This window comes from Manis javanica, chromosome 5, assembly GCF_040802235.1.
Source record: "Manis javanica isolate MJ-LG chromosome 5, MJ_LKY, whole genome shotgun sequence".
NCBI lineage: Eukaryota > Metazoa > Chordata > Mammalia > Pholidota > Manidae > Manis > Manis javanica.
In genome coordinates this window covers 141,276,838-141,297,032 of record NC_133160.1, presented here as the reverse complement: position 1 = coordinate 141,297,032, position 20,195 = coordinate 141,276,838, and the positions used below count along the sequence as shown (strand labels likewise).

The following is a 20,195-nucleotide window of genomic DNA, read 5'->3' as shown; positions in this document are numbered from 1 at the left end:
CTGTTCAGGTCCTCTGACCATTTTTTAATTGGATTATTTGCTTTTTGTTTGTTGAGGTGTGTTTTTCTTGAGAGTTTTTGATTACCAGTTCAATTTTGTTATTGGTAACTGGTCTGTTCAGATTTTCTGTTTCTTACTGGGTCTGTCTTGGAAGATTACAGTTTTCTGGAATATTGGTCCAGTTTGTCTAGTTGTTCAGTTTATTAGCATATGAATTTTCCATAGAATTCTCTAATAATTTCTTCTGTATTTCTGTGGTATCTGTTTCAACTATTTCCTCATTTCTGATTTTGTTTGTGTACTCTCTTTTTCTTGATAAGTCTGGCTATGGGTTTATCTATTTTCTTTATTTTCTGTGAGAACCAGCTCTTGGTTGTTGAATTTCTCTATTGTTTTAATCTTCTCTATTTTCTTTATTTCTGCTCTGATCTTTATTATGTCCCTCCTACTAACTGTGTGTTTCATTTGTTCTTTTCCAGTTTAATTAATTGTGAGTTTAGACATTATTTGGGAGTGTTCTTGTTTCTTGAGGTAGGCTTTTATGCATATGTGCATGCCTCTGAGGACCACTTTTGGGGCAAAACCCACATATTTTGAACTGTTGTAATTTTGTTTTCATTTGTTTCCATTGGCTATTGTAAACAGTGTTTTCATTTCATTTCATTTCATTTCATTCTCTTCACTTTCAGTCTGTATATGTCTTTAGGTCTGAAATGAGTTCCTTGTAGGCAGCCTAAATTCATTCCTCCACCCTATGTCTTTTGGTCCATTTGGTCCATTTACATGTAAGGCAGTTATTGGTAGGTATGTACTTATACCCACTTTATTAATTGTTTTCTGGTTGTTTTTGTAGTTTCTGTCTGTTCCTTTCTTCCTTACTTTCCTGTTTGATTTGTTTGTTGATCCATTTGTGGAGGTTAGAAGCATACTGTTTAGCCTCCATGTGTTAATGGGGTTTTTTTTTTGTTTTCTTCATGTAATTGATTTCTAGATTCATACCATTGTGATCTGAAAAGATTCTTGTTACATCAAACTTTTTGAATTTATTGGTGCTGTTTTTGTATCCTGTGTGGTCTATTCTGGAGAATGTTATATGTGCACCTGAGAAAACTGTGTATCCTGCTGTTTTCGGGTGGAAGTCTTGTATATATCTGTTAAGTCCATCTGTTCTAATATGTCATTCAGTGCCTCAGCTTCTTTATTTTCTGTCTGAATTATCTGTCCTTTGATGTAAGTGGAGTGTTAAAGTCTCCTAATATGATTGTGTTGTTGTCTCTTTCCCCCTTTAGGTCCGTTAGTATATATTGTTTTATATGTTTTAGTGCTCTGAGTTGGGTGCATACATGTTTACAATTGTTACATCCTCTTGGTAGGCTGATCCCTTTATCATTATGTAATGTCCATTTTTGTCTCTTGTTACTTTCTTTGTTTTGAAGTCTACTTTGCCTAATATAAGTACTGCTATTCCTGCTTTTTTCTCCCTTTTATTTGTATGAAATATCTTTTTCCATCTCTTCACTTTCAGTCTGTATATGTCTTTAGGTCTGAAATGAGTTCCTTGTAGGCAGCCTATATTCATTCCTCCACCCTATGTCTTTTGGTCCATTTGGTCCATTTACATGTAAGGCAGTTATTGATAGGTATGTACTTATAGTCACTTTATTAATTGTTTTCTGGTTGTTTTTATAGTTTCTCTCTGTTCCTTCCTCACTTATACTCTTCTCTTGTTATTTGATGGTTTTCTTTAGTGTTATGCTTGGATTTAAAAAATTTTTTTGTGTATTTATTATAGTATTTAGGTTTGTGTTTACTATAAGGTTCATAGTTTCCTGTATATCTGTCTATATTAAGTTGATGGCTGCTCTATTTCAAACACAGTCTAAAAGTACTTCTTTCTTATTTTTTTTCTTCCTCCACACTTTATGTAGTAAATGTTATAATCTGCACTATTTGTGTATTCTTTGACTGATTTTGTGGATGGTTGATTTTACTACTTTCTTTTTTTTTTTAACTTCATAGTTGCTTAGTAAGGAATTGGTTTACTGCCTTTACGGTGTGTTTATTTTAACTGATGAAAAGTATTCAGGCTGAAGAATGTTTCCAGCTACAGAAATCCCTTTAACATACTCTGTAAGGCTGGTTTAGTGATGGTGAATTCTTTAACTTTGGTTTATCAGGAAACTTAATCTTTCCTTCAATTCTGAATGATAAGCTGGCTGGGTAGAGGATTCTTGGTTGAAGGTCCTTCTGTTTTAATACATTAAATATTTCATGCCACTCCCTTCTGGCCTGTAAAGTTTCTGCTGAGAAATCTGCTGATAGCCTTATGGGATTGCCTTTTTAGGTAACTGCCTGCCTCTCTCTTGCTGCTTTTAAAATTCTTTTTATCTTTAATCTTTGCCTTCTTCATTACTATATGTCTTGGTGGTATCTTTCTTGGTTCCTTTTGTTAGGGGCTCTCTGTTCTTCCAGGACATGGGTGTCTGTTTCCTTCTTCAGATTGGAAGTTTTCAGCAATTATGTCTTCAAAGAGACTTTCTACTTCTTTCTCTCTCTCTCTCTTCTCTTTCTGGTACTTCTGTTAATATGAATATTGTTTTGTTGTGATTTGTCACACAGCTCTTTTAGCATCCTCTCATTCTTAGAAATTCTTTTAGTTTTCTGTTCCTCATCTTAGTTGTTTTCCTGTTCTCTATTTTTCCATCTTATTGATTCTTTTCACTATAGGTAGCAATCTACTTTTCCTTCCCTTCATTATATTTTTAATTATGGTTATTGTATTCTTTAGCTCTGAGTGACTTTTTTTCATATTTTCTATCTCTTTGTTGAAGTTCTCACTGAGATCACCTCTATTTTTTTTTTCCAGGTCAGTTAGCATCTTTATGACTGTTACTTTGCCTGGTGTCTAGCCCCATTAATCACCAAATCCCAATGCACTGTGGACTTGTGTTCCCAGAGCGGATCTCCAGGGCCTGGTGTGCAGGATTCCTGAGCACTTATCCTCTCCCCATTTTGTTCTTCTCCCTCCTTCTTGTGGTCTGGGATGGAGGAAAGGGCTTGGGTTCTGATTGATTGTGATTCTGCCACTTTACCCTTCTCAGTGTTATCTTCTCTTCTTCCCCAGATGTAGGTGGCTTGTTTTGCAATCTGCAAGTCATTTTTAGGGTTAGTTGTATTTGCTGTAGTTGCTTTGGTTGTACCCTGGGAGGAGGGTTCTGCTTTGCCTTCCTACTTTGTCATCTTTTTCTCTCTTCTATCAATTGTTGAGAGGGGTATTGAAGTCGCTAACTATAATTGTGGATTTGTCTATTTCTTTTTTCAATTCTGTCAGTTTTGCTTTGTTTATTTGATGGCTCTGTTTGATGAATACACATAAGTGTTACTATGTCACGTCGGTGGACTGATCCTTTATGATTATATAATGTACTTCTCTGTCTCTGGCAATCTGTTCTGCCCGAAATTCTACTTTCTTTGATATTAATATATAAAAATGTAATTTTGTTTAATTTTAATTAAGTTTAAATAGGCACAAGTGGCTGGTGGCTGCCATATTGACTGCAGTTCTGGAAGTTGGAGAGAGCTATGACATAATAAATTAAATTAAAAGGTAAATTATGTAGTATGTAAGAAATTGTTAAGGGCAGTGGGTGGTTATCAATAGGAGAGGGAGGATGGGACAGAGGGAGTGGGGAATATGATTTTAAATTGGGTAATCAAGGAAGAAATCGAATGTGACACTTGAATAATAATTTAAAAAAGAGTATTAACAATGCAGACTTAGGGAAGAGAATGTCAAAGACCAGCAGACAGGTGGGCTCTTGTAAGAACTTTAGCTTTTACTCTGAGTGACGTGGAGAACCACTTGAAGATGTAGAGCAGACCCTGATTCATTTTGAATTATATTGTATGAAGATCTTGGTGACTGGCATGTTGAAAATAGACTGTTGGAACAAGGTTGGGAAGCAGGGAGACCATTTAGGAGACAAATACAGGTGAAAGATGATGGTAGCCAGACCATATGGTTAGATCAAATTTGGGAGAAACATTTAGTTGAAGAAATGTTAAGTTTGAAATGTTTATTAAACATATCCAAGAAAAGTAACCAAATAGATTGTTTAGTATTTTCCAGATCTATGAGTTCCTGCCCTTGTGGAGCTTACACTTTATTTATTTAGAATATGAGTAGTAAATACAGTTAATCAGGCAGTCAACTGATAGTAAATAAATAAGCAACAAACAGTCAAACATACACAGATATACTATGTTAGAAGATGGTGAGTCTTTAATGGAGAAAATTCAAGTAAGGAAAGGATAAGTGGTGTTAGTGGGCTGATTTCCTGAGAAGGAAACACACAAGTAATGATATGAAATAAATCTAGATACCTGGGAGAATAGTGATTTAGATAGAACAAAATATAAATGTTCCCAGGTGGGAGCATGGCTGGTGTGTTTGAAGAACAAGGAGGTGATGTGTGGCTGGAGTGATGCGAGCAAGGGAAAGAGGATTGGGGTGGCAGCACTGAAGCAACACGTGTCTGGGTTATAAGTCATTTTAAGGGCGCTGGTCTTTACCCTGAGTGAGGTGGGAAACTAGTGGATAGTTTAGCTGAACAGAAGCATGATCTGACCTGTGGTTTAGCTTAGTCACTCTGATTGCTGTGCTCCATAGACTGAAGGGGCAAAGGCAGAAGCAGGGACATTGGGTAGGAGACTTAACAGTAATCCAGGTAAGAGGCTGTGGTGGCAGTGGAGATGGTAAAGAATGATCATATTCTGGTTACATTTTGAGGGTTGCATTGACAGAATTGGCTTACTAATTTTATGTGGGGTAAGAGGAGTCAAGAATTATTATAAGATTTTGACCTGAGCAGTTAGAAAGATTGCATTAATTGATGAGAAAGCCTGGGAAGAGCAGGTACGAAGGATCAGGAGCTCAGTTTTGGACATGTTAATTTTATGATGCCTGTTAGACATCAGATGTTGGTGTTCAGTCATGTTCTTATTATGAATACTGTTTTATGTTTAAAAAAAATAAAGTAATGATATTAAAGCAGTATATGCACTGCTCTGGAAATACATTTTTAATATCCTAATTTTTAACATGTTCAATTCTGGCAAAACTTGAATATTTTGGAGAGAGAAATATTTTGACTGCTTTTTGGCTTTGCTGCCAGAGTAGATGGTATTCTCTTAGAGTTAAATAAAGATGCTACTCCAATTTTAGATGGAACTATAACTATATAGTCTGAGTGTTTCTACTTTCTATTTTAGGTCCTATTACTGCTGGACTGTGCAAGATAATTAACCCTGTTTTATTTGAGGTATGACTTAAATATCAAACATCTTAAGTAAGAAAGGGGAAACATTTTAGTTTTGGAAGTCAAAATGCCAAGGAGAAGGAAAAGCCTTGGGGGAAATCCTTTTCAGAAGACTGCAAACTCTAAGGAAGTTGTTGTATCCAGTGTTGCTAGTCATGAGGAGCCACCCACTACTCTTCTTTCCATGTGTGAGACAAAAGTTGATCAGGAAGAACTCTTCACCAGTATGTCAGAGATGTTTTCTGCTCTGGATCCCGATGTAGTGTATTTGATGCTTTCTGAATGTGATTTCAAAGGTGAGAAAAAGTTTAGTTTGAACCCTTTGCATCTTACAAGAAGACTTCATGTATTATGCCATGACTGTAGTAATACAGAAAAACAACTGCTTTATTTCTATTTTGTTCATCATTTATTAAACATCTCTTATGGGCAAGGTACTAAGTTTGGCATTATGAGGGATATGAAGGAGAATAAAGCATGGTTTTTACTTTCAAGAAATATACAGTACTAGATGTAAGATGTATGTATAGATATCATATTCTATGTTATTTCTTTTTATCTTCCCTCTAGAACAGATTGGCACTTTTAACATTTTGGACTGGATAATCCTTTGTTGTGCGTGGCTTTCCTGTGCCTCATAGGATGTTCAGCATGCCTGGCCTGTACCTGGCAGATGCCAGTAGCACACAGTCTCCGCACCCCCTCCAGTTGTGACAATTGAAAAGGCCTCTATATATTGTCATGTGTCTCTTGGGGGGCGGAGTCATCCCCAGTTGAGAACCACTGTCTAGAATATAAGCTCCAGAAACACAGAAATTTTAAAAACTGCTTTGTCAAATGACTCACAGTAGGACTTCAGTAAATATTTATTGAGTGAAAAGGTAACTATAATTGTGGGAATGAGAGCTGATAAAGAGTTGAGGCTAGTAAAGTAGAGTGGTTTCAAAACATTGGCTTTAGAGTCAGAAAACCTAGGTTGGATGTCCAGTTCTGCCACTTAACCTCTCTGGGTCTCAGTTTTCTTCTCCGTTAATGAGGAAAATAATAGTATATGTAACTCATAGGATTTTTTCGGTGAGGATTGAGTGATCTTTTTTTTTGGTAAAGTTTTCAATTAAAAGAATTGTTCAGTTAAAAGAATTGTTGAATTCTTTTAAAGTATGTTCTTCAGAGGGGGAACTGTCAAAAGTTGACTGCCTGAGTAAATTAAATGTTGATTCTTAGTATTGCTGTTAACCTTGATTAGTATATGATAAAATTATTCTAGACGTGGGACGTTCTGGTAATGTGTGATAAGCTTCCATTTTTATTCATTATGTGGTCTCTGATGTGATCATATCTTATCTATCTGCTTTGATATGTATGCAGAAAATCAGTTTTCAGCAGTCCATGTGATGCTCAGAGATGATAGTATATAGAATTCTATCTATGACTTCAACATCTATTTCCTAATTTTGATGTGTTTAAAATTTGTTGCACATATACAAACAGCCATGAGGAATTGCAAAAAAAATATATTACCCTTACATCCTAATAAAAAACATTTCTTTTTTCCAGGATCTTCTCTACACCTTGTTCATAAATACTGATATCTTGAATAGTTTGAATAATAGCATTGATGAAATTTTATATTCTGGTTTTTAAACTTAAGAGGCATTTTTTCAGTGTTGCTGTAATCTTTAAATTTATTTTTTAAAGCTTTCTAATATTCCACTGAGTTGTGCTCTAATTTATTTAATTATATCTAAATGTTTCATGATAACTAAAATTGCAGAGGGTATCTTGGTATATATATTCTTTTCCTTCTTTGGCTTTTTTTCTTAGACCCAGAGTTTTATTTTCTTGTGTCACAGGGTAAGAACAGTTTTCACCTCTTGGAAACACTGCTAAATTGCTTACCAAAGAAGTGTGGTGATTGGTAAACCACCAGCACTGTATAAGTATAATGGTTTAACCATAGCATTAAGTAGTATTTTAAGAATTTAATAGGAATAAAATTTCACCTTTCCTTAATTTGTGTTTTTCTAAATAAAAAGAAATTTTGAGCATTTTGTAAATAATTTTTATTAATGTTTCTTCTGTTTTTCATTGTTTCATACCATTTTATACCATCTAATTTTTTCCAACACTTTGTAAGGACATTTGTGTGATATATATATATCATATTCATACACACATATTCACATATGTGTGTATGTATGTATACACACATATCCATACATACATGCACATACATACATCTTGATCGTTCACTTATATTTACTTAATACTATTTTTCATTATATACACAAATTTTTTTTGGTTGATCTTTTCTCTTGTGGTTTTCTATCATACAATTTTTCTTCATAGAAATACATCTTATATTTGCTTTTCTTTTTTCTTTTTTCCATATTTAGGGTTTCTGGCCTTTGTAATATTGCTATAGTCTCCTAACTGGTCTCTCTGCCAGGCATGCCCCCTTCAATCCCTCTTTTTTTTTCTTCTTAAGGGAACATTAATTGGGTGCTTACTAGGTGCCATTCCTTGTGTACATCACTTTTTCATGGATTATCTCATTTAATCCTCACAGCAACCCTATGAGGTAGGTATTTTTATTATCCCTATACTGCATAGGAGAAAATCAAGGCTTAGGAAAGTTAAGTAACTTGTGCAGAGTGTCATAGCCAGCAAGTAGAGATTTAAATGTCAGTGTTCTGACTCCAGACCAGAGCTGTTAACCTACTGTGCTATGCTTTCCATATTTATCTTCCTTAAAATAAAACATGACAAAACACAAAAACAAACCAAACTTCAAATGTTTAACAATTCTAATGACTTCCTGTTTGTTATAAAAGAAAGAGCTCAGCATTGGAGTCAGACATACCAGTCCTGGCTCTGTTACTTATTTGTGTGACTTGGGCCAAGTGAATGAACTTTTTGAACTTAATTTTCTTCAACTATTTGCTAGGAATATTATACCTCCTAGTATTACTTGAGGATTCAGCAAGGTGATATGTATATGGCTTCTAGCCCAATTGCTATCTATGACTGGTAGTTTTCCTTCAATTTCCATTAAAAAATAAAGTTGATATTTCTCACCATGACATACAGGATCTTACCCAATTTCACTTAATATCCCTGTCCAATTTGTTCTCTTATCCCCACTATATTATTGTGTGCCCACACTCCAACCAGTTTCTCTGTATTAAGACATCCTTTGTGTTTTAAAGACTGGCTTTGTCTTTCCCTTCTGTGTCTGACAAGTTTCTTTTTAATATTTAAGTCCCAGTTCACATATCAACTTATGTGAAATGTTCCTTGCTCTCCTATATATGGCTGCTATGGCATATGTATAGTACTAAAAGTGTGCATTTAATATATTATTATATCTAATTGTCATCTAATTTAATTATCTTTAATTACTTCCATTAGATTGAAAAAATCCTTTGAGTGTAGTAAAAACTGTGTCTTACTCATCTTTGCACAGAGTATGCCTGATAAATAATAGTACATGCTCATACTTATTTTGTTTGTATTAAGTGAAATTCATAGCATGGACCATATTGACAGATTAGATTTACTAAGAGAGTACTTAAAACACTTAATACTTAAAAGGAAAAGGACATGCAGTAGGTATTTGTTTAATAAATCAGCTGGTTTTAGGATCTTTATAAATAAAACCTAATATATACAATTACAGATATATTTGCATTTACTCAATAAATTCATCAGAGAATATCTACTTGATGGTGGTTTATGTGCCTGAAACTAACATTATCTGAAACTAACACATTGCATGTTTCCATCATCTAGCCCTTCACTAAAACAGGCTGGTATATTAGTAAAAGATTAACCTTTAAAAAATGAGTTCAATATTTATAAATTTCTCTGTATTTCATTCACTGTAAAATCCAGCATAATTTTAAGTGGATTTTAATCAAACATATTTTACTATTTTCAGTACATAAATATATATTTTATTGTTGTTATTGTTCTTGTTATTATACAGTTGAAAATGCCATGGATTGTTTATTAGAATTATCTGCTACTGATGCCACGATAGAAGAATCATCTTCAAAAAGCTTCATTGCTTCTGAGAACCGAGTAAGTGCTGTAGGACGTGAAATAATGGAAAAGTGTCCTGAAGAAGAGAATGAAGATTCAAAAATGGATTCATTTTTGGATATGCAGCTAACTGAAGACTTGGATTCCTTAATACAGAATGCTTTTGAGAAACTGAACTCTTCTCCTAATGACCAAGTATACCCATTTTTGCCTTTGCAAGATGTTAACAGTTTTAGTGACCCAAGTGCATTTATAAATTCAGATTCAAGTATTACGACTCCCATTCTTTCTACACAAAACATAGATCTGAGCAGTGAAAATTCAGAGAATTCAGCCTCTCTGTTAAGTTCAGACCCCTTAATGTCACAGTCAGTTTTGAATGAGTCCAAAAGTTTTATAAAGGATAACACATTGGCACTGGAAGATTGCCTTCTCAGCAGTTCTTTAAATGTAGCAAATGACAGTATAGTGGGTTGTAGCAGTCTCAATCAAAGAGAGAAAGAGCTTTTAGAATCTGAGTGTGTTGAGACTCAGGTCTCTCAAGCCCATGTAAATTTGGATGCCAGTGAACCTCAGGCTCCTTTAAACCTTATTGTGCAAAATCCGGGGCATGGTTTGCTAGATATAGGGGGGGATCAGCAATCTCCTTCTGTCCCTGATGTGTTTGTGCCTTCTGAAGAATTCAGTTTCAAGCCACACAAACATAATGAACTGCTACCAAAGGGGAAGGATGTGAATTACTGCCCAGTACTTACCCCTCTCCCTCTCCTGCTGCCTCCTCCTCCACCTCCACCATTGTGGAATCCAATGATTCCTGCTTTTGACCTCTTTCAAGGAAACCATGGCTTTGTATCTCCTGTTGTAACCACAACTACACACTGGAGACCTGTCAACTATACGTTTCCTCCCCCAGTTATTTCTCACACTTCTCCAACAAAGGTATGGAGAAATAAAGAGGGAACAAATGCTTATCAAGTACAAGAAACTTCAGTTTCTCAGGTTGTAAGAAAGAAGACATCATCTTATATTGGACTAGTTCTTGTTCTTCTCAGAGGGCTTCCGGGATCAGGAAAATCTTTTCTGGCAAGGTATGAGATTTAATTGAGTTTTAAAAAATATATAATGCATGAACTTAAACATTTATAACAGAGTATGGATAGGTGAAATGCTTAATAGAGATGTTTAGTAACCCATAAAATATTTTCTTTTTACTGATTTTTTTAAATCTTTATAACTAACACCAATGTTTTCTCCAGAAATTTTTATTGAATTCTTTCATCTCAGAATATTATTTTGAGAGACAGATGAAAAAAAGATGATTCCAATTTGTAAGCTTTTGAAATCAACAGAAATAGCTTCATGTGGAAGAGAACTAATTTGAGTGGGAGAAAGATGAATTCAACTTTCATTATAGAGTTAAGGTCCATAATTGATTTTAAATTCAAAGATGTTTTAAATATGAGTTCTACTGAGTTAGAAATTTGTTATTGTGACATGCTGTTAAATAATGCTTTTAGGTATGTGTGATTTGAAGGAAGAAAGCATGGGATGAATCACTGGTAGTCAGAGAATTTCAAATTTTCAATGATTCATTTGTTGCAAAAGCACCCTCGATTATTTTATCTCATATATCCATTTGTGTCTCTTTTGTAGGTAAGGTGGGTTGTGCCTACCTTGGTCTGGGAAAATGGAGTTGGGGTTAGAGGCAGCCTTATTGTGTTTTCCAGTGGCACTTTTAAGAGTATTGTTTCCAAAGTCTTTCCTACCCACCTTTTTAAATTCCAGAAGATTTACATCTAATATCTTTTACTTGCCAGTTCTTTTTTTTTTTTTCCCTTTTTCTTCCAAATTTTAACTCTTTGCCCTATTTTATTCTTAGCTGGGTCTTTTCTCTTTGATCCTGGGTGCATCTAGAATTAGTGAGTATGCATATACTTGGGAATGTCTTTGATGAGCTCATTTTTAGTTGTTTTCCTGATTTTCTTTGTCTGGATTTATCTTCCAATAAATTTACACATACTCTAATCATATACTTATAAGCATATTCTATAGACATATTACAGGCTTTCTCAATTGATTTAATAACACCAACAATAATAAAATGTTTTAGTGTAATATCATGGATATTACAATCAGTCATGGTGCTGCATTTTGTGAAAGAGATTGGAATGAAAGGGGAGTATATCTTAAAAGGTAATATAGCTGTGACAGAGATTTGAGAAACTAGGATTCAGGGACCTTGGAGCCAAAGGCAGTAAGTACATTTAGAGAATGGGAAGAGAAAGAAGTGCTTGTCACACACTAGAAACTTACATGTATTTTTTGAATGAATAGAGAGAAATAACTGCGAAGTGTAGAGACATAGAAGCTGAGTTTTCTCAGAGAGAATGGCCCACAGTATTAAGCTAGTGTGCCAACCCAAGGACAAAAGCTATGAAAAAAGGCTTTGGATTTACTGAAAATAAGGTCACGAATGGCGATCTTAAAAACAGCTTTGTTTTTACAAAGGTGGAATACAAATGGTTAAGAAAGCATTGATAATAAAGCAGTTAAGGGAAGGAGAGAAGTCGAGTAATCGCTGAAAGGGGTCCTTAGAGTGTGGTTAAAAATTTTGAAGATAGCTGAGATAGGTATGTATTTAAAGGGAAAGGAAGAAGTGACAGAGAAGGGAAAACTTAGTGATGAAAGAGAGGATAAATGTAGAAGTAATAAAAGGTAAGACCAAGTGAACATTCACTAGAATGTAGTGCAAGAATTTTTGTCTTTTTTGTTCATTTATGTATGCTCAGTGCTTAATATTTTATCTCATATATCCATTTGTGGCCTAGTATATATCATATACTAGGCCACAAAAAGAGCCTCAGTAAATTTAAAAAGATTGAAATTGTACCAAACAGCTTCTCAGATCACAAAGGTATGAAACTAGAAATAAATTACACCAAGAAAATGAAAAAGCCCACAAACACATGGAGGCTTAATAACATGCTCCTAAATAATCAATGGATCAATGACCAAATAAAAACAGAGATCAAGCAATATATGGAGACAAATGACAATAATAATTCAACACTGCAAAATCTGTGGGACGAGCGAAGGCAGTGCTAAGAAGGAAATATATTGCGATAGAGGCCTACCTCAGGAAAGAAGAACAATCCCAAATGAACAGTCTAAACTCACAATTAATGAAACTAGAAAAGGAAGAAAAAATGAGGCCCAAAGTCAGTAGAAGGAGGACATAATAAAGATTAAAGCAGAAATAAATAAAATTGAGAAGAATAAAACAATAGAAAGAATCAATGAAAGCAAGAGTTGGGTCTTGAGAAAATAAACAAAATAAATAAACCCCTAGCCAGACTTATCAAGAAAAAAAGAGAGTCTACACATACAAACAGAATCAGAAATGAGAAAGGACAGATCATTACAGACATGACAGAAATACAAAGAATGAAAAATTATATGCTAACAATCTCTGGATAACCTAGAAAAAATGGACAACTTTCTAGAAAAATACAACCTTCCAAGGCTGACCCAGGAAGAAACAGAAAATCTGAACAAATTGCCAGCAAGGAAATGGAATTGGTAATCAAAAACCTACCTAAGAACAAAACACTTGGACCAGATGGTTTCACTCCTAAATTTTATCAAACATTTAGTGAAGACCTAATACCCATCCTCCTTAATGTTTTCCAAAATGTTGAAGAGGAGGGAATATGAGGCCAACATCACTCATACCAAAACCAGGCAGACACACCACAAAAAAAGAAAATTACAGACCAATATCCCTGATGAACATAGATGCAAAATACTAAACAAAATATTGGCAAACTGAGTTCAAAAATACATCAAAAAGATCATCTATAATGATAAGTGGCATTCATCCCAGGGATGCAAGGATGGTAGAACATTAGAAAATCCAACAACATCATCCAGCACATCAACAAAAAGAAGGACAAAAACCACATGATTATCTCCATAGATGCCAAAAAATCATTTGACAAAATTCAACATCCATTCATGATAAAAACTAAACAAAATGGGTATACAGGGCAAGTACCTCAACATAATAAAGGCCATATATGATAGATCCACAGCCAACATCATACTTAACAGTGAGAAGCTTAAAGCTTTTCCTTTAAGGTTGGGAACAAGACAAGGATACCCACTCTCCCATTTTTATTCAACATAGTTCTGGAGGTCATAGCCACGGTAGTCAGACAATGCAAAGAAATACAAGGCATCCAGATTGATAAGGAAGAAGTCAAACTGTCCCTGTTTGCAGATGACATGATACTGTACATAAAAAACCCAAAAGATTCCACTCCAAAACTACTAGATCTAATATATGAATTCAGCAAAGTTGCAGGATACAAAATTAATACACAAAAATATGTTGCATTCCTATACACTAACAATGAACTAGCAGAAAGAAAAATGAGGAAAACAATTCCATTCACAATTGCATCAAAAAGAGTAAAATACCTAGGAATAAACCTAACCAAGGAAGTGAAAGACCTATATTCTGAAAACTACAAGATGCTCATGAGAGAAATTAAAAGAAGATAGCAGTAAATGGAAACACATCCCATGCTCATGGATAGGAAGAATTAATATTGTTAAAATGGCCTTCCTGCCTAAAGCAATCTATAGATTCAATGCCATCCCTATCAAAATACCAACAGCATTCTTCAATGAACTAGAGCAAATAGTTCTAAAATTCATGTGGAACAACAAAAGGCCCCGAATAGCCAAAGCAATCCTGAGAAGGAAGAATAAAGTAGGGGGAATTAACACTCCCTGACTTTAAGCTCTACTACAAAGCAACAGTAATCAAGACAATTTGGTCCTGGCACAAGAACAGACCCATAAACCAATGGAACAGACTAGAGAGCCCAGATATAAACCCAAGCATATATCGTCAATTAATATGTGATAAAGAGCCATGGATATACAATGGGGAAATGACATCCTCTTCAACAGCTCGTGTTTGCAGAACTGGACAGCTACATGTTAGAGAATGAAACTGGATTATTGTCTAACCCCATACAGAAAAGTAAACTCAAAATGGATCAAAGACCTGAATGTAAGTCATGAAACCATAAAACTCTTAGAAAAAAACATAGGCAAAAATCTCTTCAACATAAACACGAGCAACTCTTTCATGAACATATCTCCCTGAACAAGGGAAACAAAAGCAAAAATGAACAAGTGGGACTATATCAAACTAAAAAGTTTCTGTACAGCAAAGGACACCATCAGTAGAACAAAAAGACATCCTACAGTATGAGAGAATATATTCATAAATGACATATCAGATAAGGGGTTGACATCCAAATCATATAAAGAGCTCACGCACCTCCACAAACGAAAAGCAAAAATAATCCAATTAAAAAATGGACAGAGGAGCTGAACAGACACTTCTCCAAAGAAGAAATTCAGATGGCCAACAGGCACATGAAAAGATGCTCCACATCGCTAATCATCAGAGAAATGCAAATTAAAACCACAATGAGATATCACCTCACACCAGTAAGGATGGCTACCATCCAAAAGACAAACAACAACAAATGTTGGTGTGGATGTGGAGAAAGGGAAACCCTCCTCCACTGCTGGTGGGAATGTAAATTAGTTCAACCATTGTGGAAAGCAATATGGAGGTTCCTCAAAAAACTCAAAATAGAAATACCATTTGACCCAGAAATTCCACTCCTAGGAATTTACCCTAAGAATGCAGCAGCCCAGTTTGAAAAACACATATGCACCCCTATGTTTATTGCAGCACTGTTTACAATAGGCAAGAAATGGAAACAACCTAAGTGTCCATCAGTAGATGAATGGATAAAGAAGATGTGGTACATATACACAATGGAATATTATTCAGCCGTAAGAAGAAAACATCCTACCATTTGCAACAACATGGATGGAGCTAGAAGGTATTATGCTCAGTGAAATAAGCCAGGTGGAGAAAGACAAGTATCAGATGATTTCACTCATCTGTGGAGTCTAAGAACAAAGAAAAAACTGAAAGAACGAAACAGCAGCAGACTCACAGAACCTAAGAATGGACTAACAGTTACCAAAGGGAAAGGGACTGGGGAGGAAGGGTGGGAAGAGAGGGATAAGGGGGAAAAAGGGGCATTACAATTAGCACACATAATATAGGGGTGAGAGATGGGGAAGGCAGTATAACACAGAGAAGACAAGTAGTGATTCTATAGCATCTTACTATGCTGATGGACAGTGACTGTAATGGGGTATGTGATGGGGACTTGATAATAAGGGGAGTCTAGTAACCATAATGTTGCTCATGTAATTGTACATTAATGATACCAAAAAAACAAAAAAACAAATTGAAGATTATGTTTTAAATTTTTTCTTCCACTCAACAATGTAAAAATAAATAGGGAAAATTAAAAGAAAAACAAAAAACAGTCTACTAACATTATATTTCTGGGTGTTTTTGACATACTCACTGAATTTATAATGCCATATACAAAGATCTGCATATCTACTTGAGAAGATTTGTTAAATATCAAGGTATTTGCCTATCTGAACGTGGCCTTTAATTTAGATCTGGTGAAGTAGATCAGTTTTTATCAAATGGTCAGGTCAGGGAGATGCCTGTGACTGATTAGAGTTCTTCAGCATTTTCAGTTACCAGGTGTTCTTGATAATTAAAAATTTGTTAATCTGCAAACATTTATAGTTAAGGCTAATGGACTTCATAACATTAAAAAAGTTTCTGAAATAATAACTTAATAAAGTAAAATAGACTTGCCTTAGGTCACGTTTCTTGAGAGTCAAACTGTTTGAGGGTTTCCAATATGATTTATTTAGATTATAAAATCTCTTCTTTGTGTTTTTTATTTGGACTATGACCTTGTAAAATTTAAGAGAGAATTTAGAAGAAAAGATAATGAAAATAATTCCATTTGTCATTTGCAGGACTTTGCAAGAGGATAATCCAAGTGGAGTCATTCTTAGTACTGATGACTATTTCTACATAAATGGACAGTACCAATTTGATGTAAAGTACTTAGGAGAAGCACATGAATGGAACCAGAATCGTGGTAAGAATTGACATCAGATTCTGGGTAATACTAAGAGCAATATAAAAAAAATCCACTTAGTATTTGTATTTTGGGAGACATACAACTTTTTAAAAGTTATAATTCACTGTAGTTGTATAAGTATATATAAAATTAAAACAATTCTTACATTACATAGTTAGAGGTAAAAGAGGTAGTCATATAGAATTGTTATGAGGATTAAATGAGTTAATTTTTGTAAAATGCTTATAACATTGCATGGCACGTTTACATCTTATTTAATCAGTGGAGATCTTATCAGAAGTAGATCAGATTTTCTATGTGGGTCTCAGAATAGCTCAGGATGGTTAGAGTTGTCTGGTATGCTGTGGTTCCTGTTTCCTAAAATGGAATTTGCACTGTTAACCACCAGTCTTCCCAGATTGGTTAAATTTTTATGGAGGATAGTGTGAAAGTAAAAATGGGTCTCCACAAACTGAATCTGCAGGGGCAGCATAGGTAAAACCTTCATTTCTTTATCAGTGCAACTATTCACTGAAGATGGTTTTATCAAGAAATATTTATTTATGAATAGTTTGAATTTTATATGGGCAATTCTTCCTGATAGACATAAACAATATTTAGCCTTTTTTTGATAAGTGCACCATGAGGGCAATTCTTGAGCTTGCCATCTGCAGACATGGTTAAATTTTTCTATATTCTTTCTTGAACTAATTATTAAAGTAAGAACTCAGAAATATGAAGATACCAACACAAATGAAAATAAAGGGAACAGTATGATGTGGTAAAGAGCAATATTGGATTTGCCAGTGATTAGCTTTGTGATCTTGTGCAATTACATTCTCCAAGGCCCCATGTCATAATCTATAAAAGGGCTTTATAATATTTACCTCTCAGGAGTATTGTAAAGGTTAAATGAAAATGAAAAGTGCTTAGCAATGGTTCAACATACCCTTATAGCAGCAACAATGACAGCAATAATATTAAGTTAATAGCAGAACTCTTTTTTTTAAACAACTTTCTGGAGATACAAATCAAGGCATTTAGCATATCAGAGTTGTGCAGCCATCACCATAATCAGTTTTAAACATATTTATCACCCCCAAAAGGTCCTGTGCCCATTAGTAAGTCACTCTTCATTTCTCCCCAACCTCTCCCAGCCCATGGCAACCACTAATTTACTTTCTGTTTCTACAGGGTTTGCCTATTCTGGGCATTTCATCTAAATGAGTCATATAATGTGATCTTTTGTAAATGGCTTTCCTTTCACTTAGCATATTGTTTTCAAGGTTCATCCATGTATGTATCAGTATGTCATTATTTTTTATAGGTAAATACTATTCCATTGTTTGGCTATGCCACATTTTGTTAATCCATTCATCAGTTGATGGACATTTGGGTTGTTTCCACTTACTGGCTATTATAAATAATGTTGCTGTGAAAATATGTCTATGTCTAACCTTTTTTTGAACTGGCAAGCCTGTTTTCCATTTTCCATTTTCCATTTCTACTAGTAGTTTATGAGGGTTCCAGTTTCTCCACATTATCACCAACAGTTGTAATTATCTGTCTTTTTGATTATGGCTATCCTGGTGGATTTCAAGTAGTATCTCATATGGATTTGATTTGTAGTTCCCTGATGGCTAATGATGTTGAGCATTTTTTATGTGTTTATCAGCCATTTGATTCTTTGGAGAATTGTCTATTCAATTCTTTGCTGTTTTTTAAATTGGACTATTTGTCTTTTTTGTTATTGAGTTGTAAGAGCATATACAGAACTTTAAAAGCATCCGAATAATTTCCTTGCAAGGCTTATTTATCATGGTTCATCATTAATTTTCTGAATGTTCTAATTCCTTAGGAAGAAAGGTAGTTTTATAAGAAAATCTCTTGCATGACAGTATATATTTTCTTTATTTCAAATCATTACTTTTCCTTTCTTTTTGGTGTTTTTATTTATTTTTGGCTTGTTTGTTTTTAAACTTTATTTTGGAAAAATGTTAGATTTATGGAAAGGTTGCAAAAGTACTACAGTTTCTGTGTACCCCTCCCCTATTTTCTTCTAATATAACATCTGTATAACCATGGTACACTTGTCAAAACTAAGAAATTAACATTGGTATATTACCATTAACTAAACTGCAGACTTTATTTGGATTTTAGTTTTCCTACTGAAGTTCTTTTCCAATCCAGAATCTTATTTAGGATACCATGTTGCTTGTTTTTAATGATACCTTTTTTCCCACATTTATGCTGTTTATAAATGTAACACCCACATAAAACTTAAATCAGACTTTTTAATAATTTTCTCTGATTATAACTTTGGTATTTATTTAGTATTTATTAATCAACAGTATTAGTGAACAGTGACCTATACTGTACTTAGAAGTACAGTAGTGAGTAAAATCAGCACATATTTATGATTTTCAAATTATGAAAACAAGATCAGATTTTTAAAATATCAAGGTCATTATTAAAAGTGATTTGTCATTTGCTGTTTGTGTTTTTCAGCAAAAGAAGCATTTGAGAAGAAGGTTTCTCCTATAATAATAGATAATACAAACCTACAGGCATGGGAAATGAAGCCATATGTTGCTTTGGTTTGTACCATAAATCGTCCTATCTATAATAATGGGGTTGAAATTACTAGGGGATGTTAATTACACAAATGAATCTCAGTTAGTCCTTGGATTGTCTAACTGAGCTTTCTCCCATTTTATCTTCAGCAAAATAAGAAAAATAGGAATAGTTTTTTTCATAAATCTAAATTTATTAAATTTTTAAATGCTGATATTTTTAAAATATGAGATTTTTTAAATGTCTTCTATGAAAAGGTGGTATTAAATTGTGTGTGTATACACAGGTTATAATCTTATGTTTGTGTGTGTGTGTATGTACATATACAATTTTTTTTCTTATTGCTTTTACTTGGCAGAATCAAAATTTGTTTGTCCTTTGTTAGTCCTGATATTTTGCTATTCTGAGAAATTCAGAATCCTGTAAACAACTATTTTCAGTTCTCCAAATTTGCCATATTCCTTTTTTGCTCATCTTGATGTCACCTTTTCAGGAAGTTAGCATTCATTAATTTACTAAAAAGCTAAGTTGGGACTCTTTCTGCATTCTTGGTGCCCTGGCTTACTTCTTCACAGCATTGAACACACTGTTTTTATGTTGGCCATGGGCTGGCTAACATTTTCCTTATGCACCAGATAGTAAATATTTTAGGTTTTGTGGGGCCACATACAGTCCCTGTTGCATATTTTTTTTTTCTTTTTCTTTTAAAACAACCCTTTAACTTCCAAAAACTGTCTTTAGCTCCTAGGCTACTGGTTGTTGGGCTGAATTAGGCTCTAGGCCATCTGCATTTTTTTGACGGTGGGAAGCAGTGCGATAGCTGCTTCTCACATGGTGCAGAGAGTTCTCTGGTGTTTCTTCTTACGAGGACACTTAACAGATCAGGGCCCCATCCTGTGATCTCAGTTAACCAAAATTACCTCCATAAAAGCTCTATGTCCAAACATAGTTATATGGTGTGATTGGGGTTTCAAGGTCATGGGGTTTGAGGGGATACAGACAACAGACATTGAGTTTGTAACAGGAGATTTTGAGCAGAATTCTTAACAGAATCACCAAAGTGCAGTGTTAAGAATAGATTTGGCTGGGGGTGGCAAGGATGGAAGCAGGGAGACTTAGAGAGGGCAATGGTGGTTATTATAAGAGGTTATGTGGCTCAGATCAACCTGGTAACACTTACAGTAACAATAAATCGTGATTGGGTTCTGGG

At 34.5% G+C, this 20,195-nt stretch overlaps 1 protein-coding gene across 17 annotated transcripts in view; it reads left to right on the top strand.

Moving 5' to 3' along the window:
• N4BP2 (NEDD4 binding protein 2) overlaps positions 1–20,195 on the top strand; it is a 125,462-nt gene that overhangs the window by 34,666 nt on the left and 70,601 nt on the right. For 10 of the 17 annotated variants that reach the window (XR_012131758.1, XR_012131759.1, XM_073237720.1 and 7 more), the window contains 5 exons: positions 3,518–3,607; positions 5,272–5,614; positions 9,307–10,450; positions 16,305–16,429; positions 18,920–19,008. Coding sequence is in view for 15 of the 17 variants with exons in the window: in XM_073237720.1 (XP_073093821.1) it covers positions 5,386–5,614; positions 9,307–10,450; positions 16,305–16,429; positions 18,920–19,008 (1,587 nt within the window). In the remaining 2 variants the exon portion in view is untranslated. Of the gene's footprint in view, positions 1–3,517; positions 3,608–5,271; positions 5,615–7,806; positions 7,900–9,306; positions 10,451–16,304; positions 16,430–18,919; positions 19,009–20,195 lie in introns of those variants that run through there. The other 7 variants (XM_073237722.1, XM_037002609.2, XM_037002607.2 and 4 more) reach the window with 5 other exon arrangements.